The sequence below is a fragment of the Channa argus genome, chromosome 6 (assembly GCF_033026475.1).
Source record: "Channa argus isolate prfri chromosome 6, Channa argus male v1.0, whole genome shotgun sequence".
NCBI lineage: Eukaryota > Metazoa > Chordata > Actinopteri > Anabantiformes > Channidae > Channa > Channa argus.
This window is the reverse complement of record NC_090202.1, coordinates 27,816,744-27,842,424: the sequence shown is the minus strand read 5'-3', so window position 1 is coordinate 27,842,424 and position 25,681 is coordinate 27,816,744. Positions and strand designations below refer to the sequence as shown.

General features: G+C 41.0%; 1 protein-coding gene and 1 long non-coding RNA gene across 4 annotated transcripts in view; one reads left to right on the top strand and one right to left on the bottom strand.

Annotated features, from left to right (window-relative positions):
• si:ch211-137a8.2 (uncharacterized protein LOC777613 homolog) overlaps window positions 1-9,668 on the top strand; it is a 29,604-nt gene extending 19,936 nt beyond the window's left edge. The window contains exons 10-13 of one of the 3 annotated variants that reach the window (XM_067507354.1): window positions 2,334-2,543; window positions 4,723-4,854; window positions 6,146-6,198; window positions 7,321-9,668. In XM_067507354.1, coding sequence (XP_067363455.1) covers window positions 2,334-2,543; window positions 4,723-4,854; window positions 6,146-6,198; window positions 7,321-7,528 — 603 coding nt within the window. In that variant the 3' untranslated portion in view covers window positions 7,529-9,668. The remainder of the gene's footprint in view (window positions 1-2,333; window positions 2,544-4,722; window positions 4,855-6,145; window positions 6,199-7,320) is intronic. The other 2 variants (XM_067507353.1, XM_067507355.1) reach the window with 2 other exon arrangements.
• A 98-nt stretch (window positions 9,669-9,766) lies between these two features.
• The window catches only part of LOC137128809 (uncharacterized), a 42,075-nt gene continuing 26,160 nt past the window's right edge, over window positions 9,767-25,681 (bottom strand). Inside the window, exons 3-4 of the long non-coding RNA XR_010914647.1 lie at window positions 17,527-17,621; window positions 9,767-15,351 (exon numbers count right to left, since the gene is read on the bottom strand). This is a non-coding gene — a long non-coding RNA (uncharacterized lncRNA). The remainder of the gene's footprint in view (window positions 15,352-17,526; window positions 17,622-25,681) is intronic.

Below are 25,681 nucleotides of genomic sequence, written 5' to 3'. Positions count from 1 at the left end.
CTAGAGGCTGTACATTATTTCTGTGCTTGTGTGGAGGTTATGACTGATGGACCCCCACGAGACCTCAGATATTTACACGTTGCATCATTTGTAAAGGGACCGCTTCAGATCTAAATTTGGACAAAACCACGTGGTTGTCTTCTAATTTCATTGTACACGCTCCATCTTTTCTGTTTCTGCTCTGACCCAGATGCTGCTGCCCCAGAGGCTTCATCTGTCTCCCCCTCGCACTCGCACTCAGCCGCTGATGTTGCAACACACCAGCTATATAAAAATGTCCTCCATTGCTGGGTGTCAGCTTTTATGAGCTGGTTACCACAGTTCACCTCCTCTTCTGCTGATTTATTGATGAAGTCTGTGCAATGGGGCACCACGAGTCTATGTGTTGTCAGGTACATCAGTTTTACCTTCTTTAGTTTTATTTTGGCGAGACTCCAGAGTGGGAGAGTGCAGTGTGTCTGCAGCTGCATGAAGAGAGGCAGGGTGAGGACGGGAGACGAGGACAGGAACTGTCAGAGAAATTCAGAAGTATTGTCATGTTGTAGCCTGTGGCCCCCCTCCCCCCCCCCCACACACACACACACACACACACACACACACACACACACACACACACACACACACACACACACACACACACACACACACACACACACACAGTTGGACTGTGGGTGAACCGTTCAGTCAAACAGGGGGAGAAATGAACAGAGACCCCCTAAAACTGAATTGGCATCTGATTAAAGCTGCAACATCACAACAAACACATCAAAGTGTGTGTTTGCTTCAGCTCAGGGCGTCTTCCTGCCGTGTTCTTTTTAAAAGAAATCTCATTCATTTATTGGTCTTATGAAGCTGTGATGTCAGCAACCCCCCCCCCCCCCCCCCCCATTGGTCTCCACTCAGCTTTGTCTGAAGGATTCTACATGGTTTCGCTTTTTTGTGTGACCTCGTCTCCAGGAGCTTGTACACTGTGAGGACTCTGACCGCGACTCTGAGGACGTGTCCCCAGCAGCGCAAACACTCATTTCTAGCTTCAAAGCAGTGGAGTTTGGCTTTGACTGTTTCCAACTCTGTCGTTTTTGGGCTTTTGCCTCTTTGGCTTAAAAACTTCTTCGACAGCTCTACGGGGTCGTCGATGCTGTGGTTTATAAGCCGGTATTCACAGGTTTTAGCATCTCAACAGCTTTTTAAGTTCTGTCCTGTGCTCAGGTATGTTTGTTTGGGTTTCAAGAGGCCGCTAGCAAATCCTCCAGAAAAAATATGAATTATTACATTAAACTCCTCCATGCAGAGGAGGAGCATTACTGAGCAATACTTATTGGACACAAGCCCAGAGGCCCAGAAGGTCTGAGGGCCTTGGGTTAGAACTTTTGTTAAGTGTTAATATTTCTGGTTTGAAAGTCCCAGAGCTCGGACAAATGACATGAAATGAGGACACAGTTACAAAAATGAGCGTAAAGACCCACAGGATGCACAGAAACAAAACAATGACGCAACAAAATTAACACAAAGTGATGACAAATTACCAAATGGAACATAATGACTAAAATTAGATTAAAGACAAAGAGACTCAACTACCAGAGATGCATGTGGGTGCAAAGAGACAGAACAGAACAAAAGACACAAAAAATTAATACAAAAAATCTTGTCTTTAGTCTGGATGTCCTGTATCAGAGGGGGCCTTTACCTCTCTGTGCCCAAGGGACCGTTTAGTCATTAGTCCACCCAGAGGCTTTGTGATCCCATTCTCGTGATATTGCTGGGACACCTTGAGGCAATTTCTGTATAATGTCCACTTGTAGTCCATAATTAACTGATAAGATTTTGGTTGTGGTCAAGGTCACTGTGACCTCGTGTCCATCCCCTTCTAGCGATGTCTCAGGAACACCTCAGGGGTATTTAGTCCATCCTCATCAACTTGTGATTGCTGACCTCCAGGCCTTGATGTCCCCACCACAAAGAACAGCATGAGCAGCTGCAGACTGATCTGAGTTTCCTCAGGAAAAACTGTCTCCTCTGTCCAGTCTTCTAGTTGTCTTTTACTGGAGGAGTTTCTCCTCATCTCATTTGACAGTCTAAGGACAGACTGTCTCATACGCTTTTACAAGTTGAAACAGATTTGTGATATTGGGCTGTAAAAATTAAACCAGTTTGTGACTGTGGTTTTGCATCAGACTCGGTTTTAGTTACAAATGTGTTTTTTTTCCTTTTCTTTTTTCCCCCATTTGGAACGTTGACATCATTTAATCGTCTCAGTAAATCTGTCCTTTAACAACATGTGAGAATTTATTTTTTTATCACCTTTTCACGTTATATAATCTGCTTCTCTGCAGCAACCTGAGGGATGTGTGGACGATGCTTATGCCAGTGTCTGCTCACCTGTGGCGCCCACCCAGCCTGGGGATCTGGTCCCCGAGGACCAGTGGATGACCTCGACTCCTGAGGGACAGGACAGCGAGCCAGTCGGCTTCGACAGTGGACGCGTGAGAGCGTGGCTGGGAGTCCAGACTTCCTGTTCCAAAGCTGTGCAGACTGACGGGGAGGTGGGTGAAGTCCGAAGCTATAATTAACTTGGCCGCGTTAAGTCTGCTTTTTTTATCGGATCTGATGAATTCGATGAAAACGCACAAACAGGATTGATTTGGGCGAATATCTGAAGTTGTGGTTCCACGGTGTCCAAAATCAGTGATTGTAGTTTGGATGACGTGTTCTTCATCACCATGAACACTCGCCGTCCTCTGCCACAAATTATTATTATTAGACCAATTATTCATCCACCAAAATAAGTCCCTGGAAAAATGTAGTACTTTGTCTTGTTTGTTATGTGCAGTAAATTGAAGTTTTAGCCCCTCATTCATTTTAAATAGTGACCAAAACATTAGAACCACCTCTTCCAGTACGATTCCACTAACCACTCAATAATAAACAGTAGAATTATCAGCTTTCTGACAGTTTCAACTTAAACACTGACAGAAGTAGAATTCATAACAGAGCCGCTGTGTTGGATAAGTTTAGATTGTACAGATGGTCTTAGAAAATCTTTGATAAAGTGACCAGTGAGAGTATTTATACTAAGATTTTCTAAGTATATAGTATATTTATACACTTTCTGTAGTTTTGCCCATGAAAATAGTTCAGCGTTAAAATAGTATATTTGTCTGTCTATTGTCAGTATATTGTTGCAAATTGCATGCAGTTTAAGCATATTGTGAACATATGTACAATATAATATTTTACATAAAATATCAATGTTTATACTCTTTTCAGCGTGTGATTGAGCCTAAGTGTTATTAAAGCAATTTTATTTTGTATTTAGAATGATGGCCTGATTCAAAATGTATTTGAAAAGAAGTTTTATTAAATATGATTAACAATACATTGATCAAGTAAAAGATACAGTACTTTCAGATACACTTACTGTTCTAGAAAATCTAATCACATACTTCTCATAAGTTTACTACTAATATGCTTTGCACAAGCAGAAATGTACCGTATAACAAGTATGGTCAAATATATTTGTCACTTATCCCATGTGAGCTGGTTTTCATGTGGAGCTGAGCATTGACATTCATCACATGGCGTCACATGAATATCGTGTGTGTGTGTGTGTGTGTGTGTGTGTGTGGGCAGAGCTTTACGAGTGCAGTATCTCAACAACTTTTTTTTTTTCCCATTTCAAAATAAGGGGATGCAAACATTTGCACATGACTGTCATCACAGTGCAACACACACCGTTCAGAATCCTCAGCCTTTATTTTTCTCTGTGCCCACTTCAGATTTATGTCTCTGCTTTCCATACGGCTTCACTGGCCTCCGTCTCTCTTATTAGTGGTCAGAGTGCGTTTATCTCCATCTTCCTCGCCCGTTGCTCCTTGCGCTGCCAAATGAATCCGTAAAGACTTGATTTGTGCAGCAAGTGTGGCTGCACTTTTAATTGTGGTCATAAAAACAGGAGAGAAGTGCAGCGACTTCCTCTTTACATCCTTTCCTCATCTTTGCTTTTCCTCTGTTTCTGCTTCTTATACCGTTATCTGAAGTGGTTTCAGGTTAAGACAAAGTGTGATTTGTTTTAAAGGTGGGTTTGTGCGTTCACACACTGAAACTTCCTAATGGAGGTTCGTCACTGACAAAACTATCAGTAAGTAATCGGAGAACAAATCAACCTGCAAGTCCAGATTTGAGAGCAGCAAAGGACAGAATCAAGAATTTAATCGATTTTTCTGCAGAAGCTCATATCCAAACCGTTCTGTGCCACTTCAGCTTTGTGGTAACTGATGACAGTGTTTGCTCAGTTTTACTAATCATGTATTTTGCTGTGTATGATAGTGACCCCTTGAATTGTATTAGAGAATCTCCCCAAAAAGCTCTAAAGGGGAAAGAGTTAGTCCTCCTCCAGGACAAGCTGCTGTGCAGAACATCTGTGAACCAAACAAAGAATTACAAAAAACAACAACTTTGCTTTAGTACCTTGATAGATAGATATAGATATTTTTTTTTTTTTAAGACTGATTTGCTAAAAGACTTTCGTCTTGACTTGTCAGCATTAAGAAGAGCTCTGGGTGTGGGAGGACAGCAGCTGAACTCAAACTGCAGCCAGTCAGGGTTTGGCACTTGTTTACGGACGTGTCGGAGCATGTTCACGGACAAAAGCTTAAACCCGTTAAACAGTCTGATCAGATGTAACATCCTCATACTTGTGTCTCGTTGTGGTGTTTGTTACAGGGCCACCCTGGCGGACGCCAACGTCAAAGTGAAGACGACACACCGCAGCCTTTTCCTGCCCCCTCCCTGTCATCGCGACACGACCTCAAAGCCTCTGAGTGCACGAGCTCGATGTGTCTAACTGATCCACAGGTGAGCCGCTGCTCAGTTGTCTTCACCCAGAAACAAAGAAGTGACTGATCCTGTCGTTAAGGCACAGTAACTGAAGAGCTGAAATTAATCTGGTATTGAGTTATGATTGGGCAGCAGACTCCTAAAATGTTGTCAGTGCTCTCAGAGGAATAATGTTTGTATGTGTGCATCTCAGTTCAAACTAAATCCAACATAAAACAAACAACCTGATTAGAATCATAATGCAGTTTTAAAAGGATTATCATGTTTTACTTGGGCCAAACGTTTTCCAGGAACCAAATCCCCAGTGTGAAAATGTAACAACCCCCTTAAATTTATTGCTGGTTCAGGGCTGGACATGGGTCTAGAGTTGTTCTCAGATCGACTTCCTCTTACACTTGGGATCATTGTCTTCTGCGTAGCCCAGATGTTGTTGGGCTTCACTCAGAATGATGAGCTGATGTTCTTCCGCAGCAAAGCGTCGCCACATTATCACACTCTCACCACCGTGTTTGACCGTCGAGTCTGAATCTGATTTGATGTAGAGTCGCAAACACAGATCCTGATATTGAAGTGAAAGGAGCTGCAGGTAATTGGATGTTTTACTTGGATGAGTAGTTTGTCTTTTCCTGGACTTGTTTTGAGGGTCGGACACTAGTGGGAAGGTTTACTGTTCCAAATCTTCTCGATTTGTAGACCGTGTCTCTGTGCAGCCCCGGAAACAGTTTTGTAACTTCCCAGACTGATGGAGTTCAGTTTGGCCTGAGATCAATGGCATCTCCCACCTTACTGCTTCAATAGATTTTCAATAGTTTTCTCAGGCTATTTTTTCAGATTTAGTTCAAATATTTGAAAAAGTTTACTCTGAAATACACAGACATGAACTCAGGAGGGGACTTTTTTTTTTTTTTTGAACAACAAATTATTATGAAAACGATTTGGACCCAAAAGTCCAAACAGAATCGACTTTACATAACTGTTACTGAGAAAGTAAAATGAGAAAAAAGACAAAGGAAACTCCAACCTGTGACTGTTGTTGTCTGTTATCAACATTTTTAATTAAACACGAAGGGCTGATGTGGCCTGACGTGAATGGTTCAAAATAATTTTCATTTTTCCTTTTCCGTGCGAACAGGTTTTGTCAATCTGAAACAAATTGAAACATTAAGTACAATTACTAAAACTAAACTAATGTGAGCCAACTAAAGCTGATGTTGTAGCCAGATGTTTGTAAGCTGATATATCTGTAGTTTTCATGAGAAACTCGTGGCCTGAAACCACTGAGCACTAACGGCAGCTCTCTGTTCTTCAGGCTGAAGAAGAACTGTGGTTCTGTGAAGATTTGGAGCATCTCTCTGAACAAAGGTGAGGAAATGCAGAAACGTTCAGATGAATAGGTTTTTGTTTTTTTTATTAATGTCCATAATTTGCAGGATATTTCCAAAACCGTAGCTATGAGCAGAACAGTGTCTCTTCTTTATTCACGTAGAGCAGATCAGCACCACCATCGAAGTTTCATCGATTAGCAGAAAATCTTTGGCTTGAAGTTATAAGGAATCTGACATCACAAGGACAAAAAAAAAAGTGCATTTGAACCAGGTTTGAAGAAAGAGCTGCCAGAAGAGAAGTAACTAAAATGTTTCATATTGAATCACTTCAATTAGATTATCTCCAAGTTTTATTAAAAGTGAGGAGAGTCTTCAAGGACTTTCCCAGTGAAAAAGAAAGCAGCTGTGAATTGTTTGGATGTTCACTGAACTTTGAGGACTAAATTCTGGCACCAATATTACTGATGTTCTGAGGATCCAATTGTACTTTTGCTGAGTCAATGACATCAATTTGTAGCTTTTTGTAGCAGATACATTTTATATCAAGTTTCCTTAGAGCAGGGATTACAAAGCCTGGTCCTCAGGGAACTGTGGTCCGCTTGTTTTCCAACCTACCACCTGCTGATTATGTGCATAAGGTGTGTTCAGCCACTCAGAAGTTGGAAGATGCCGTCATTCAGCTTCTGATTAGCTGAAGACACCTGATCAGCTAATGAGCAGAACAGTAGGTAGGTTTAGAGGATGACCTCATTCATGATCGACTCCCATCCTGTGGTTGTAGTTTGAGCATCAGATGTATGTGGATGATGATGATGATACCTTTTAAAGTATCACTGCGCGAAAAACTGTTCCAGGTGACATCATCCGGAGGAATTGTTCAGCTTTGGTGTCATTTGGTGGCTCATACTACAGACGTTTTAGTCTTGCTCCTCCAGATGCCATCTGAACTTAATGCCTCCACATGATGTGGAGAAGCAGTGTGCTCCCTAAAGTAGAACTTCCCCTACGCTTCAACATTCGTGTTGAACCCGTCGACTAAATGTGGACTTTCTGGCTCTAGTGTCAGATGAGACATTGGATCTTAACTCTGCCAGAGTTAGAGGATTCTGAACAGCAGGAGAACCAGACTCTAACAGCTCCACCTCTTCCTTGTCCACAGTGTGACCTCTAGCAGCAGCAGCAGCAGGGCGTCCTCCTCTTCCTCCCTGCTCCCCTCACCCCTCCACTACCTCCTCCTGGCTGCAGCTCTGGCTCTGCTGGCCTGTCTGATCTGGGTCGCGCTGGAGCCGCCGTGTCACCGCAGCAGCAGGATGCACCGTAGCTTCCATCTGGCACTGAGGTACATAAACGGACCCCCACCTACCTGAAGATCATCCAAAGACTGAGTTTAGACAAAGCACTTTCTCAGGCTCGACAGATTGGAGGTTTACAACTCGTCATGTGACGCTAAGAATGTGTACATTTCAATGTGTTTAAAATAGAACCAAGTATCTAGAAAAGAGGCAGATTAATGGAGCAGCATCAAGATTAAACCCTGAAAACAGGTCGATAAAACTGACATTTCAGCATTAAAAAATTCCTGTTGCTTTTTCAAAATAAAGGGATAAATGTGGGATATTTTACCATCAGACTCATCCTGGACTTATCTGACTTTAAACCGACTGGGTGCAAATGTACACGAATGCTTTTAAACCCTCTGACTTTCCGATGTTGAAATATTTCTCTGCTTCCAACTAGAAGTAGAGAGAGAGTTTAATGTTGTGAAGTCAGAGGGAAGTTTAATTTAATTACATGTACTAAGCAAACTTGAAGTTTATTATCAGTAAAGGCATCATTCATATATGGAAACAGACGGAGGATGATCAGTATTTAAATTAGCAGATTGTGTAATACTCCAAGAAACTGCAAACAAGGATGTAAATCCTCATTTCACCCTGGGACAAAACCATATGATTTACAAGTATCTTGTCATATTTGTTACATCTGTATTTAATTCTTCTGTTTACTATCTGATTCACTTTTTTGATGCAGATTGTTAAATTTCCACAACATATCCAGGAGAACCTTTATACTGACTTCTTTACATGCCATGCAGAAACGTCTTGGAGCCTAATGCCGTTTAAAATATAGAAAGTATAAACGGAATGTGTGGACCCTAAAAACAAGTTGTAATATGTCATTATACTTTTATATCTTCATATATCTCTGAGACGTTTGGCCACTGATGGACATCAGAAGTATCTTATTTGCTGAAAACTCTGTGTTACGGCGTAAAGCTACAACAACAGTGTCCACAGTACTTGTCTTTTGGCCTCCAGAGGTTTAGTACCAACATTCAGGGACAGTTCAACATGTAGGTCCTTCAAGTTTCTGAAACTCAGATGTCCAAATACCAAAACTGACACCAGAAAATACCTACATGCTTAGAGAAATGAGTGTTAACAATCTGAAGGTTAAGATGAAGATTTGTCTTTCTGCACTAATGTAACTAATCTGCTAGTAAAGTGTACAATACTTTGCCATTCATGTCAAAAATATGAAGTATTTAACATTAATCACTACCTGTCTATTTGCAACATGATAAAACGTATATTTGCAATAAATTAAAATGTCTTTTTTAGCCCAAAATGCAGATCACTGCTGACCTTTTCTAGAACGTAGCAGCGTTTAGATTCATGAAACTAGTTTCAACTTAATTGGCAGCCAATCAACTTGTATGAAAATCATCTGGCAGACATGAAGCTTCTGCAAAGAGACAATCCATCACAGTTGAGATGACATCTGCGTTAGTCCAGTTCGTGAGCAGTTGGAATTGAAAGTTTCTAAAGAACATTAACTTAAAGTTGAACCAAATAAATATCTACATGATGGATTTTCTGTTTGCAGCTCAAATCTCATTCAAAGAGACAAAGAGACTTTCCTCCGTGTTTGCACAGACAGACGTGTTCACTTGTGCAGCTAAGTGTTTGGTTGTCACTCAGACTTGTGCCTTAAAACGAAGGGGATTTTCAAAATGATCAGAGAGAAGGTTTCGTGATGTGCATTAGAAGGGTTGAAGCAAAAACAGTGTGCTACCTACATTTCCTTTTCTTTTTTAAATGTTCAACATCTGCTAACAGTGTCGGTAAAATGAAACTGTTCCCAGGTCTGGTTTGTGTTAAAGTTGCTGAAGAGTTTGAAATCATGTCGCACGTTTTTGTACATAGTTTGTTGGAGCTGTTTGACCTGATAAAACCCAAATGTCTAAATTTCTCAGGGCAAGATGTGGAAGAAGTTAATTTCCGAAACCTGCCATCACCAGGTGGTTTCATGATCATGAAGGAAAAACACGTTTTAAAGCTCTGAGAAAAATATTTATAAAGGGAAACTTCGTCAACTGCCATGTAACCATTTCACTTTAAGTTCAATTATTTGACTTGATCATTGTTTAGTATTTCAAAAGCTGATTTTGAATCCAGACAAATGTTCTTGTTTTTGTACACGTTTGAAGATTAGAAATAAAATAAACTGAATACACCAAAATATTTTCTAGATCTTTTATTTTCTCTCAGCTTTATATTAGTTTTATCCAAATATTTCAAAAGTTTCTCCTGACAGAAAACAGACCATTTTATTTAGTTTCCTCGTGAGACATTTAATGTTTGCTTTGTGATCCATCTCATGTAGCTGTCAACTGACCCACAAACTGGAGTTTCTTTAAATGAACCCTTTTTTTTTAAACCCTGCACACAGTTTTGTCTGCTTGACAGAATGAGAAATGTGGCAAATCCAACATGTGAAGGTAATTCTACAAGTATTTCTGTTAGAATTATCGACAAGGTTACTTGTGAACGCATTAGTTTGACTCCCGTGTCTCTGCAGGTCGAATCCGTGGAAGCACAACATCAACAAAGTTCTTCTGACACGTCAGAGTGCTGCCCTGCAGGTGAGTGATGTGGCTTCATGTTGTCACTCGAACAGTCGCTGCTAATAAACTTAACGGGGATTAGGACTGCAGTGTGTGTGTGTGTGTGTGTGTGTGTGTGTGTGTGTGTGTAAACACATTAGATGCATAGTTGTTGTCACGCTCGTCAGTAATAGGTGAAATGTTAGTGTTTGTGAACATTTCTAATCGCTAACTGATTTTAAATGCTAACAAAATGCTGGAAGCAGGTTTCACTTGTGAGGATATTTTTGCTCTGAACACAAACCTCAAATTACTCACACTACATACTTAGTGTAGGTGCAGTTTAGAGGGAAGAGCCTCTTCAGCAGGGATGTAAACGTAGAGCATGTGCTGGTTTCATGTTGTTTTGGGGCTTTATAAACATGTTTACATTAATTTCTAAGCTTAATTGATACCATTTATCACTTAATACTATATCTGCAGTCGTTTTGAGTTTTTGGTGTCTTAATAAAGGTGAAGTTAACACGTTGTTAAAGGCAAGTGTGCTACGTGAAATTACCATTGGGACGTCTAGCGAGTTTGTTTAGTGCCTAACAATAGGTTTTTACTTCTTGTATTTGTGGCTTTAAAAGTCAGTGGTTTCATCTATGGAGATAATCTTGCTGTAAATTTTAGTTGGCAATGTACAGTGTTTGGTTCCAAAACGTCCAGTTTCACACTCCAGTTTTAAAAGATTGACTCGAGTCACGTGATTTGGACTCATGTAGTCATGATGTTGGTCGAAAGGCCGGCAGCTGGACTTTAACAGGCTACAGTACAAGCAGCTTTAGCTTCTCCAAGGACCAGTGATGGGGAATGTAGCTCCCTCTTTGAGAGTGAAGTGGCTTTAGTGCGTTATGTGCATCCTCCTCAGTGACTCAACAGTGTGTAGGTGACACGTTTAGCGATGCAGTTTCTACGGAAATATTCTGCAGTCTTTCTTTTGTGACACTCTGCAGATGTTCTCTTGCTTCTACATGTCCATTCACACGTGTGTACGTGTCTTTTGGTGGTTGTGAAGACAAATTTGTGTTTGTCTGGTCCTCATTCCTTCCAAAGCCTTTTGGGAGTTAAGATGAGCTTTTAGGCTCCTGGTTGTTGGCATTTGTTGATGATGGTGAAGTTTAAGGTGTGGGACTTGGAAACTCATTGCATTATTGTGTGAACGTCGCCATCACTACAGAAATTCAACTGTGTGCGCTCTGCTGGTGATCCACTTAATGAAAGGCCTCCATCTGTTCAGAGCTCTGCAGCTGGGACAAAGATGATTATGATATCTGCTCATTAAGAACCAAAAAAACCCTCACTTCTGTCTCAGAAATCATGAGAAGAACGACTACAACAGTTTCCCTTTTCAAGTTTGACCCATGGGCATTAAAAAAAAGATTTCTCTCCAAGGAAAATTACAGAGAATATCAAAGAAGTTTAAATTAATCAATTTTTAAAAATCACCAGCAACAACACACTAATCGCACAGTGTCTCCATCTTTGACTAAAAATAAAAGAACTAAAGATAAAACTTGTTTTGTGAGAGTAGCAGCAGTGTTTTTCCACATCTGTCCTCACAGTTCCTGTTTGTCCCGATGTGTTGGATTTCAATCTTAAATGTATGCATTGTCCTGTATAGATGATATGGATCTGGACAGACAAGGAGACTTTTTCTGTGTTTCGTGTGTGGAAACAAGACTGTGCTGAAGGGAGAATGTCCGGGGGTTAGAGCCCATGAATAGATGGGATTGTTTCCCTCAGCTGAGAAAACGCCTCAAATTCAGTTAGAGGGTCAAAAATTTCATGTTAGCTGGTCGATCTGCCCGTGGACTTTAACCTTATGGTCGTGAGAGTTGGAACCATGAGCAGCAAACAAAAAGACACCTTTTTAATTCTGTCTCACGCGCTGTGGTGGTCGTGTTAGACAGAGAAAATGCAGCCTCGTCCTCCTGATGAGGCCGCTCCTTAAATGAAGAAGTTGAACTGAGCTTAGCTTTTCTATGGGTAAAGGTTTCAGAAGGGTCCATTTTAATGCACGTCTTTTTCTAACCTTAACCAAAGGTTAAACTTAACCACACACAGGACCCTGTGGTGTGATGGTCCTTCCATCCCAACCACCCACGCCTGACTCAACTAACTTTAATAATGCAGCACAAACATCCATCCCATCAGATTTATTGGCTTCCATACAAAAACATCCCGCTTGTAGTTCGGTTGCATAGAAAACCAGTTTTTAGGAGGCAGGGTTGGTGTGAGAGAGTGGAAACGGAGCTCGTTCACATGATTAAGTGATTAGGATTTAAGAACACAAAAAGAATTTTTCATCCAAATTGTCGTGGGTTTGGGAAGATGCTGAAATGGTGGCAAATCAGGAAGTGCTGTTGTAGTTACGCTCAGTTTCAGTGTTTATGCACGTTTTCATTTGGTTTAGTTGTTTTAGCTTTAGTACTGAACTCAGAAGCAATGAGGAAACAACCCGGTGGATGTGAAGGAACAGATTCCAGTCACATTCCAGCTCCACAGCTGCTGATTTACGGAATTTAACTGACTGTTCTCCTGTGGCATCTAGAACCAAACTGGGCTGGGGGTTGAACATTTTGACAAAAAAGTCCATTATTTCATTAGATTTAAATCCATCAGCGAAGAGAAGCTGGTTAATCTGATTTCCAACACACAGAGGTTTTAGTGAAATTTGAAACTGATGTCAGAGCACGTGATTGATTTAATGGAGATGTAATGGAGTTGGTCTATTTACTGCTAGAACACACAAAGAGATAAATTCAGTTTTCTTTTTGGCCGGCTGCTCTCCTCTTATACTGTATAAGCGTGTAGGGGTTGAATTAAAAGAGGGGTGTGTGTGTGTGTTGCAGATGCTCAGTGAGGCTCCAGGCTGGACACACACTCCCTGATCTCTAGAACTAATGAACCATCCAAATTGCCATCCTGCACGGCCATATTCTCTAAGTTTCTGCATCCTTAAAAGACCCCTTTTTACATTTATCGTCCCAAAGACATTCTCTGCATTTCACTGCCCCGAATAAAAACCCCACACAGGCCCAGTTTAATTTCATTAAGTCAGGGATCAGATTATGGAAGAACAATGTGTTTGTGTGATAAATATTTCATAAATGTTATTGTACGTCGTCAGAAGTCAAGTTCAGACAATTTCAGCTTTTGGGCTTTTTGTTCTGTTTGTCTAATAAAAATCTTCTCCTCAGCCTGAACATTTAAGCAATGATGCAGTAATCTGCACCCAAAGGACAAATTCCCACCATTTCTACAGTCGATTAAAACCTGTCTTAATTCAAATTTGTCTACAACACACTGAAATATATTCCTATGACCCGATAGTCCAAATAGCTCTGCTCAGGTCAGGCAGCCTGTCTGTTAAATCCAAAGTGGCTTTGGATGAGCACTACGTGATTTTACTACAGCTAAACAGCTGCCAGATGAATACGAGTAAAACCTGTAAACGTGTGTTTTTGAGGACAGGTCAACACTGACCTTCATCATGTAGCAGTTTGACGCCAGACATAGTTCTTCTGTAGCAGAACCAGCTGTGACAGTATAGTAGCATTAGTGCCCCCCCCTCCGATACTAGTACTAACCTTTTGTGCTTCTAGTACAAGTTGCAGGAGAGTAAATTCCTCATCGAGCTACTGCATTTAAGCTGATGTCTCTGGCAGACACTGCTGGTCCAAATAGTCTCTGTAAATTAGACGAGACCCTGTGAGATGAAGGTGTGGAAAGTTAGGCCACCTCACTTGTTCTGAAGTCACTGTGAAACAGAGACCACAATCTTTCCCTGTTTGCTTCTGAATATTTACCTAAAATCAAGTAGTACTGTAAGTATGTGAACCCTGTCTCTGGTGTTCTGCACTTTATAAATTCACTGTGACAGCACCTCAGGCCACAGTCGTAGGTAAATAATTGATGCATTATCTTAGTGATGATTGTGTGTCAGGTTTATTCATTGTAAAATAACGCAGGACGTCCCAGTGCTGCTGTGGACGTTACTGAGGCTGGAAGTTCACATGGACACTGATCACTTTCCTGTGAGCCTTGATGCAGATAAAAGTATCCAGCAACTGGCTAATAATAGTCCTCAGCCTATAAACACACTAATTAGCGTAGCATTAGCTGCAGCCATCTGTAACACTGGACAGGTGTGTGTGTGTGTGTTAGAGCTCTGTCTTGGCAGTGCACTATAGGATCAAGTTGGGATGTTCCCCCAGCTAATGGTTTTGGATCCGAGCCCACAGTGACAGGACTGACTGACCAACCAACGGCTGCTGTGTGGAGTGTGTGTCACTGCCAGGTCAACACACACACACACCTGATGTTTTTTGCACATGAACACCGTCTGCATAAAAATTTAAAGTTGGCTTTTTATTTTGTAAACCGTTGCTCTGACGTGATCAATACCAGACAGCGAACTGACTGAAATATTTAACGAGCTGATGCCGGAAGCTAAACGTACTATATCTGATAAACGTCTTCACTTTCATCGTGTATTAATATCTGCACTGATGAATCGTATGCGTTTGTGTTTACAGCTGCTGCAGCATCAAATGAAAATCCTGCAGATATCCAGAGCACAATCTTTACACACATTAACCCCAAATTCAGCCTGGCATGTCTGGTGTTTTCCACAAATGGAAAGAAATGGGAGGCAGAAATGCACAGAGACAGTCAACCTCCCCTGAGAATTTGAAGACAGAGATTAATAAACACACTGTGAACATTAAAGAGGGTAAGAAATGCAGAGACTTCAGAAGGAGTTCAGCAATCTACACTAAATACCAGAGGCAAAAAATATTTAGACCCTTATTCAGGACTGTACCAGCTTCTCACAACTGGATTTATTCAACGTGTCCTCCAACCTTTACGCCAATAGGTCCTTTGTCCCTGTCCTCCTCTTTTGTTTTGGACTTATTCTAAAATGATGTTGCCTTTAGGAGTGTTTGGTGCATTTGATTTGCCTCAATGTTGCTTCCTTATACTGTTCATGTTCATTCCTGTTCACCTCTCTGATCATGTTCCATCTTGGTTCTTCTAGAGCCAAACGGGCATCAACAGTCTTGGTGGTTTCAGACTTTTTCCAATGTCACTGTGCTTCTGGGATTTTTAAAGCTTTGGAACAGGGTTGTAAACACTGCAGAGGTCTAGGTGGAGTTGACTGATCTTCATGGTTTGGGTTTTGTCCTGAGTTGCAGTTTGAACAGTGCCACAGTCCAGTGTATAGGTATGTGTCTTCAGTTTGCCTCAGGTGGACTCCTGTGAAGTTCCAATCAAGAAAAATTAAATGACACCAGCTAGTCGACACACTGCTTGGGTTCTGTGCAGCTGATACAGGACAATACTTCATCACACTGATGTTTGAATACAGAAAATCTATTACTACCAAACAAATACTGTATATGAACATGGCCTAATGTGCAGTGGGACCAAGAGGAGGAAAAAGGACATTAATATCACAAAGACAGTGGCACTGCCTGGCTTGTCCCTGTGGACACAGAAACAGACAGACACTTAAGTGGATGGGGATTTGGCCTCTGCAGCAGGTCTCCAGCATCCAAGTGTACAGACAGTCCCTGCAGGAATATGTAATGCTACAATTAGTGCAACCAGTCCCCTGTTTATTCTGCACAACCTTGTAATTTAAAATGTCAAACATTCAACACAACCTTTTTTAAAGAAAAGCTGCAACGACCAAACGGGTCCAAAACCCAGGAGGGACTGTAGAAAGCTTCCAGGTTAAACCTATGTACAATAAACAGGTTGGTTACATTTTGGGCTTAAACTGGTGTCTCTGCTGACTGATAACTGCTGGTTTTCCCTTGTGCATTTTATTAAAATGTCAGAGTTTTTAATGGACAGAATGTGGTACGTTTAAACGCACTCTGCCTCGATTTAAAGGGATGATGCAGCAGTCTAACATCAACTGTCCAGACGTTTGTGCCTACTCTGAATTTACGTTGCACAGTCTTTCAGGTGATCCTCATTATCAAAGTACAATCAACAAGAAGCTACAGAACTTATTTATGAAGCAGAAGTCATTGCTCTGCTCTGATTGGTCGGCAGGATGAGCCTCGCTCAAATGCTTTTCGAAGTGAATCTCTCTGCACTGCTGTTCTGTATCACCAGAGGCTTCAAACACACTTCTCCACATTAGGTGTATTTCTGTTTAACAATATGTAAAAAGTCTGCACACTGTAACTTTAAAAAAGTGCATAGTTGGAAACTTGACAAAACGTTTTCTAAACCTGGAAAAAACCGAGCATTTTCTTTCCACCCTTCCTACAGCCTAAAGTCTGAAAGAGACACAAAATGACCACAAATGACACGAACCTGAACACTGCAGTTCTTTTGAGACTTTCTTCCACATTTGGTGGTTTTTCAACGGTGCCATTTTTGTTGAAACTTCAGTTTTTTTCTTTTGAAATTATTTGTCTATTTTCCTTTTTGTCTTTTAAGGGAGACTTCATACAGAGACTATGACCCGGTACCCAGTAGACCCATTTGCTAATCCATCCATGATTTCATGTCCAGTCTTTTCATCTTTGATTTTTTTCCCTGATATTATCACCTTATTATATAATTTTCCAATCTATACCTGGAGCTTGGGAAATGACTTACAGTACATAAAGTATATACATATTTACAATTGGTTCAAATCTACAACTAGAATGATCCTATTTAAATTATGTAGACTTATATTAGAAATGCTGAATAGGAAAAAACACTTGTGGCTTGAAACTGCTTACAACCCAGCAAACTGTCTATAAAATATCTTGTGTGATGCTGTAATGTTTTAATCTGAGGCTGTGAATAGAAGATAAAAATCACGATCACACGTGTCAGAATTCAGCCACTTCTCTTTACTCAACATACACTGCACAAATAAATCATTACCTCTGTGTGTCTCTTGTCCCAAGTGTCCACTCAGTGCACCAGTCAAACCACAATGAGCTCACTTAACCACCAATCCCCTGGGGCATTATGGGTAAACTCACAACATTATGCTGGCTATTGACTAATGGAGTGCACTCCAGGGATCATGGACATCAAGCTATTAGATGCAAACACACACACAGCTGTTCACGTGAAAATGTAGACATGTGGCAACAGTCTCACAAACACTATCATTCACCTTGAAAACAATGGAGGGTGTGTGTCTGAAAACACGTGTCCACATGCTGTTAAATGTGCTGATACAGCTTTGAGTGATCAGATGCTTGACCTTTAAAACATAAATGCACATTGACAATTTGTAGCTTTGCTTTGGAATAATTCGGTGACTGATGGAAAATCATCTTCGTTAACCCAGACTCACGTTTTCTGAACAGATGAGACGGAAATGGAAGAGTAGATGATAAACTTCACTGTTTCGTTTCATGTGCTCTGAAGATTCAGCGTGTTGAAGCCCACACTTAACTAAGGTGTACTCACTTTGGCGACAACCTGCTCCGCCCACTCCTCCTCCTCCTACTGTCTCTTTCACATCACGCTCTTCAGCTTTAATCCTCATGACAGTCAGTAAGAATCTGAAAAACATTAATTGAACAGAAGTCATTGAAATTCTCTGACTGATTAGAACTTTCGCACTGAACTTGACTTTGGTCATCATGATTTATGCTGCTACTGGCTTTTGTTTGTCCTACTGATGTGGAGCTGCAGGAACTGTGGGAGAAGAGCAATGGTTTTCTGTCTTTAAACAGTATTTAGTACATTTACATTTCATAATACTTGAGGTTTACACTTGATGCAACTCTACACATGCCTGTCTAAGACTAACACTTTGCATTTTGACAGAGATGTAATTGTTAAATTGATAAGTCTAAATAAAGTCAGAGTCTTTTAAACATTGTGTCGTTTACATTTACTGAAGCCACTGAAATTAGATTAAACTTAATTTTAGTATGTAGGACTTAAATCATTAAATTAGGTGAATGTACAGTAAGAAATTAGGTAACGGCAATTCAAATGACATAAGTTCATGTAACGTGAGTTTAGTTGGAATTACTGATGAGCTTAGTCTAAAATAAATAATTTTGCATAAAAGTAATAGTTTATTTGAAATTACTTGAATTATTACAGACAATTTAAAAATCTATTTTTGGAATTAGATAAATGTGTTGTTTGCAACCACTTCACATAAAAAAAATTAGGAAAATTTGCCAAAACCTTTTTTTCAATGTAGCATCTCTTTCGGAAACTAGGAGTCATCAGGACCCTGCAAACCCCTAAACACAAGAAGAGCAACACCTCAGGACCAGAATCAGGTGTGTACCTACACCTGAAGGACAAAGGACACTCATTTGAGGAGGACAAGGTTCACATTTTGGACAGAGAAGACAGATGGTATGAGAGAGGAGGACATGAAGCCATTTATGGAGAAATTCATATCCTTACATCTTGACTCCACCCTGTTCCCACCTCAGAAGAAATACTATTCATTCATGAAGTAGCTACATGGGTAAGTAGCGAAACATTTCTAACCAAGAAAAAGACGTCTAGTTGACATGATTCAATCTCTTTTGGCAGCTTTGCATCTCTAAATTTTAGGTTCCTTTATCACCCTTTTGTATATCGACATCTTTGTGCGATTAACTTGGTCTCTTCAAAAAGAAATATGAAGAGTCACTTTGTAGACAGTTTCTGGCCCTCTGAGATTTAAGGGCCCTGGTCCTGTGCCCAGTAGGCTTGGTCAGTAATGTTTGCTTGAAGACCCCTCTTCATTTATTCTACAATGAACTCAAACACAAACACTGCAGCACATCGTCTCCACTCAAACAAACTGTCTTCATTTCACAAAATTATGAACAAATTAAATATACAGACTTAACTACCACAATGTATTCAACATGGTGCCAGGAGTATAAAGAACTAGGCAAGCAACACACACACACACAGACAGCTTTACTGACTGAGATGAAAAGAGAAATGTGAAGGAAATGGGAAAAACGTTGTTTTTAGGCCGGGCTAGTTAAGACCTCACTGTCCCAGTTGAACAGAATATAGAGCTTACACTCAGAGATGAAAGCTCTGTGTGTGTGTGTGTGTGTGTGTGTGTGTGTACACACTCAGCAGTGGGTCTGTCTCTCTGGGACAGATCTCAGTAGGAGCTGGAGCGTCTGGAGGAGTGATGTTGTCTTTCTGGACAGTGAGAGGAGAATCAGCTGATTGGTCACTTGCGAAGAATCGTGTCCTGTCGGCTCAGACCTGTGGCGTAGCAGGACAACAATCTGATGGGACACGTCTGAAATTGTTTGAAAAGTTGTCTGAAAAGTTTTAATGACCAAGTTGCACCACAGCATCACATGGTCCCAGTTCAATCTTTGGTCAAATTTTTATTTGCACCTACTAATACAGTGTTTTATATAAGCTTAGCATCAACCAATGCTGCCATATCTGTACAGTATATGTGACCTGTGACCACATCCTGTAGTATACGTCTACATCACAACAGCAAGGGGAGGAGCTAAAGCACATGATGTCATCACAAACAAGACTTTACTCCACTGTAAACGTCCTAAACGGCAGCACTTAATAGACGGAAAGATCTGGTACTGATGAAAAATAGCACATGTAAAACTATCAGTTGAATTTAGGTTGAATTATTTTCAAACCAGCGAATAATAAGTCACTGACGATCCCTTAAATATTGGATATTTAGGAGTGGAGGGAACACATTCTGGCAGAAGCAGATACTGTGTCATAAATTGTTTGGCTGGCATATCGAATTTCTCACTTGGTTTTCATCCTATTAACTTTTAGGGAGAAAAAAAAAAAGGGCTCCCTCAGTGAAAACTACAACAAGGTCTAAAACCCAAAGAAATCTCCACCCAATGCACTGCTCACACAGTTTGCAACAATCTCTCACATCTCCAAAATTCTAATGAGGCAAATTCAATTAAAAAGAAAATGTACATATCAGGACAAATGTGTAGGTTTGTAATTAATAGCTGTATTAATGATGCTTGCTCCTTATTAAATGAGTCAGCATGACTGTGGTCAGAATAACTGAGTTTAGGATCAGATATTCAGGCTGCTCTAAATAGGGGAAAGAGAAAAGGTAGCGATTCATCCCATAACTGTTCTAGTTATATCTTTGTGTTTCTTTGTAAATGTAATATACAGTTGTATATTACACATTATTATAACTCTGCTGTGGAGACTTTCTGGAAACCGCTACACTAGTAACTGTTAGACAAAGTATGTTCACACTTAAATAGTCTGTGACAGTATTATAAATCAGTTATGGATTTCTTTTCCTTTGGTCACTTTGTGTAAAAGATGATTTAAAAATTGGAAAACTACTGTCACATTCTCGTGCTCATCTCGCTTCATTTGTAAGTTCCCTTGATGTCGAGTGATGGGGACATTTCTGAAAAGGTTAGTGTTTAAATGGCTTGTTAGAAATTTTAAAAACTTGAAACACAAGTTTCAAGTTGTTTTTTTTTTCATTCCTTCAAGAGTCTAAAGATCATATTGGTCATAAAAAGGTAAATTGTTGCATGTTATATGTGCTTTCGTATCAATTAGTCAAATATTTTTTTTGAGTGTGTACAAAGATGCCTGTCGTTGAAAGAAGCCGACCAAAAAAAATTACTCGACCACTGTGACATAAAGAACATTCTTGCTTTGCATCAATCCTGCTAATCGACCATATTTGCACATGTTCAATGCATTAATGTGTATGTTTCATATGGCCTTTTTTCTTTCCAGGTTTCCCTTATACAGCAGCATTATTCTGCAGTTCAGGCTCCAGTGCACTGTCCTGGTTTGGCTCCTAAATCTGCCCTGTTGTCCAAGCAGTGGCAAAGTATCAGGGCATGTTTACAGCCATCAGATCAGCCTGCAGTAGCCTGTAGTCGGATGTGTACAGCTGGCTGCTGGCTAACACACTGGGTTTACACCATGCACGACGACAACAACAATCCTCTCCTGCCAACTGGAGTCATCCAGGGTTATTCAGGATGCCATAACTGGAGATGTTCTCAGCATTTAAGTGCTGAGCACAAGATGTAATATGCTGAAACTTTACCCATTAATCAGCGTTATAAATATTGTATAGTACTTGAGTAAATGTATTCAGTTGCCATGAACAATGTGGATTTAATTGAATGTTATAAATCAAAGCAAAGCTACATCTGTGTCTGAGTTCAACATATCTCAGTGTTTTCTGAAGCACTTTTACTCACACAGAAAAGCAGAAACACACCATGCTGCCTAAAGGTTACAGCAAACATGAGGAACATAGACGATGGAATCTTTACAGTTGAGGTGTTCAGGGACCAAAAGTAAGAACTGAAACACTGGTGGTGCAGCTGCTGCCTGTCTGAGTTTTTTTTAATGATGCATCACTTGATCAGAGCTGGCTGAGACTCTTTTTTTTTTTTTCCTGTTACTATGTTAACAACACATTTATCCAACTTCCTTGTAGGAAGATTCAAATTCAGTGTGTACAAGGAAATCAACCAAGACCTTACATAACACACAACTTGATGTCCTGTGTGAATAGAAATGGTGATACTGGATTACCACCCAGCAATACCGGCACTTGAACACATCACAATCCCTCCAGCTGGTAGCCAGCAGTTTTTATCTGCATCTCCACTGAAGAGAGTCAGTCAGGTTGGTGATTGTCAAATAAAAGACCTTTTGTGAGATAATGATGTAGTTCCCTCTGGAACCTAAAGCAATTTAAACAAAGGTCTGGTCAGAAAAAAGCACTGACAAAAGAGGGCGAGCAGAGGAAGAACAGCAGATTATAACAGCTGACTGACAGGAGTCAGAGGTGAAGCACAGTTGAAGGGTTAAATTCCAGTAGGATCAGAGGGTCCACTCAAACATGCAGTATGAGTAATGAGCATGTGCTGGGTCACTGACAGTGGCTCAGGTTAAAACTTTCATCCCCACACATACTCAGTTCTACTATAAAGGTGCAGTGTGGGACATTTTAAGGAATCCACATGCAGACATTCAATGTCTTCTTCAGAATAGTCATCACTAATGTGTAATCACATGAAAATTAGCCTTTTCTATTAACATAGGAGCAGGTCCCCCTTTCACGGAGGCTGCCATGTTTCTACAGTAACCCAGAAAGGACAAACACTACCACAATGTGAGAAAGGCAACAGTAATATTCATTATCTAACAAAGCTGTGACCTATACTTTTGCATAAATTAACTACATGTAGTTCAGCAATAAATCTAACGTAACCTCCCCACATATTTTTACCAGACAACATTTCACCTGATGGCCACTGTAGTCTCTCTCCCACTTGGAAGGAAGGGGGAGGGGGTATTTAAATGATTACAATCTGCACACTGCACCTTTGAATCCACCTTTAGGGGGTGAAAAATTCAGTTTCATAACTCTAGTCAGCATAATCTTCTTTCCCTCGACTTAACCACATGGCCACTAATGTAATCGCGATGATGAAAGTCCTAAAGAGCGCGCTGCCTTATCAGAACCTAGTAGTTTGTAACTTTTTCCTGAGCACAACTTATTTCTTACTAATAGAAATATTCTTTGCAGCATTTTTGGAAACACACAAACCAAACCAGAATTTGGATAATAATTCTGGATAAATGTAAAATGTAAATGTAAGAGCACTGACAGCGGTGCAGGTACATTCATTCTAAATGCTTTGGAATGAGGCTCACTCCTCGAACCACAGGATTGCTGCTTCTTAATCATTGTAGTTTAATTATGACTAATATCTGAAGGGCTGTGCAGAGCGTGGGGGGGGGCAAATGGTAGAAGAGCATAGCAGAGAAGGGAGGTGGGGGGCTGGGAGGAGCAGCTATAGTGCAAGTGCCAGCTCAAGTTGCATGAAAACAAAATTTAACAAGTTGGATTAAAAATGCAGCTTTCTTGTCCTGGGCTCAGTTTGAATCCAGGAATTATTTTGCCTAAACTATTCATGTTAATGAAGTATTTTGTGACCAAAGCCTCCGTTTGTTGGACGGTTGATGAAATGATCAGAAATGCTCTGACGTCTCATTTCAGAACCTCCCACATGTCGGCCAGAAGATGCGTTAGATCAACTGGAAATCGTTCTTTTCTTCTCTGCGTGTCCCTCCACCCATCGCCCATCATTCCTCCATCCTTCCACCACAGCTCCCATGGAGTAGGTGGGGCCACTAAAGGCCTAATCAGCGGGGACAAATCCCATTGGGTGGGAGCCTCGAGAGCAGCCCACGGTGGGAGGTTGGCATGACAACAACACTGATTGACACTGACGGGCCATTTCTACACATAATGGGATTTTGGAGAGGGAAGGATGGGGGGTGGGGGTGGGGGGGGCTAGAGAGGCTTTGTCCGGGCAGAGAGTGAGTGAATAGTGTCACTGTCTGTTGGTTGCACAGGCGCTTTGAGTGGAGGTCATTGTTTTTATCTGTGTTAGCTACATGTTGACCACATCCACATTGCTGCTAACAGGACAGGGATTGTCTGGAGTGATTCTAAATGTGGTGAGGACAGGACATCCGTCCTCAGTCCTGTAATTTAGTCCCGGACACCCTGCAGTCCGATGATTGTAATAAGTGAGTCACAATAGAATGGATTTAGGGAGCAAAATAGAAACATATTAAAAAATAGAACTTAAAAGTCCAGGAGATGAAGCAAACCCGTTCCTACAAAGTGACCCCATCACTCTTACTTTCAATCTGCTGGTGAAACTAAATTCCATGGTTTGTTGTTCTTTAGCTTTTCTTTTTTGGGTTTGTTTGCAAGAAAAGTGTTAAATGTGGAAGTGGAATAATGAGGATCTGTCAACTGACCACCTGAAAGCACACTCCACAACAAAATTCATTGTCAGGCTTCTCAAAGCCCCAAAATGCAGCTTAAGATACAGTAGCAGCGGCACGAGGCCCAAACACAGTCCACTTAACTCTGCAATGCTCTGCTACACTCACTGCTGCAGTGTTGCTGCTGTAAAACTCATTCATCAAAGCAGAATTAAGGGAAATTCTCCGACTGGTCGAACAATCAGCCAGTGCTATTCAACGAGTTAATGTGTGTGTGTGTGTGTTATGAGATTTAAACTGCTTCTGGGCAGATTTGTCATTAAAAAACCCTTTAAAAAGTTACACACTGTAGCTTTCACACAGGAACTAACGAGCTTTACAGACACAGGTTGAAAAACCTTTGTAGAGCCGGACAGACTCACAAAGTGCCTGACTACACAGTGGTGGAAAGAGAAAGGGTCAACTTTATGCAAGACTGGACTGACCTGCGGTCTGGGAGTGTGAGGGCTGTAACACAACAACCTGAGACCAAAGAACTGGTGGCGACGAAGACCAACTGCTGCCTCAGCTCGTGTCGCCACTGATTCGCTAAACTGAGCAGCCAATCAGAGTGGTCTCCCTCACTGACGGGCCCGACAACAATTCAACGTGTTCGATTGGCGGAAAAGCCTCCGCCGAGGGTCAGACTAGTGCCACCAGTGTGGGACACACTGCAAAAACTAGGCTGGTGGACACATCCATATATCTGTGTGTGTGTGAGACGTGTGTGGACAGAAATCAAAACCATAGAATGATGTTTGCTGAGGGGCCTGTTTCTGACATTTGAATCTGTAACACGACACAACAGCTCGATGTGAGGTTCTACTGTCTTATGATGCTTCTGTTTGTTTCCATCAGTGACACCAGTAAACACCGCAGAAGAAGCAGCCAATCACAAGGATCCATCTCAGCGGAGGAAATTGTTGTGTTCTGTCTGCAGATGTCCTGACTGGGTTTGTCCTGCTGAGGTTCACAGTCTGTTTAGGGATGTGACCCAGAGAGGAGAAGGACAGCAGACAGGGCTAGTCAGCACAGATCACACACACACACACACACACACACACTGAGCAGCAGGACTTGTGTCTGAGTGCTACCAGACTGACTGTCATGTCAGCGCCTGCAGCTCTGCCATGAATCAGCAGAGAGAGAGTGAGAGAGAGAGGATGATGAAAGAGATGGACATGTACAGAGATAAGTATTATTCTGATTTTCATGTTGTTAAGCTGCTTAATATAGAGATTCTAGAAACCTTATTTCTATTATTCTCTATTGCGCAAGTGAGGAAAATAACTGAATCCATCTTGGCTAAAGGACCAAAAACACACAAAGGAGTTCAAGTTACAGTTCTGTCAACTCCGTGTTAGTTAAAGGAAAAATATCTTCTCTCTTTCTATTCAAGTAAATGAGTAAAACCCACATTTCTGCAGAAACAGGCAGTGGAGACGAGCAGCTAGTGAAGATCCCAAACCTAATCTCACACGCCCCAGTGTTTGTTCACAGTAATTATTAAATTAATAAGATCTCACAGCTGCTATACAGTTGTTGCCGACAGGCTCGCAAACCCCCGCACGAATATCAGTCCAATATTTATTTCACTGTTAGCGCTGTGCACAGCTTCTAGAGGTTTCAGTGGTTTTACCAGCTAGTGTGTAACTGTGTGTCTTACAGTGGGACGGGATTTATCAGCTCTGCCAGCAGTTTTATACTGTTGGGGAAACTGAGTGACTGACAGAAGTATTGGGCTGAAAGAGGCGAAAAAATAGTAAATGGTCTGTTCTTATATACAGCTCTTCTACTTTATTGGTGC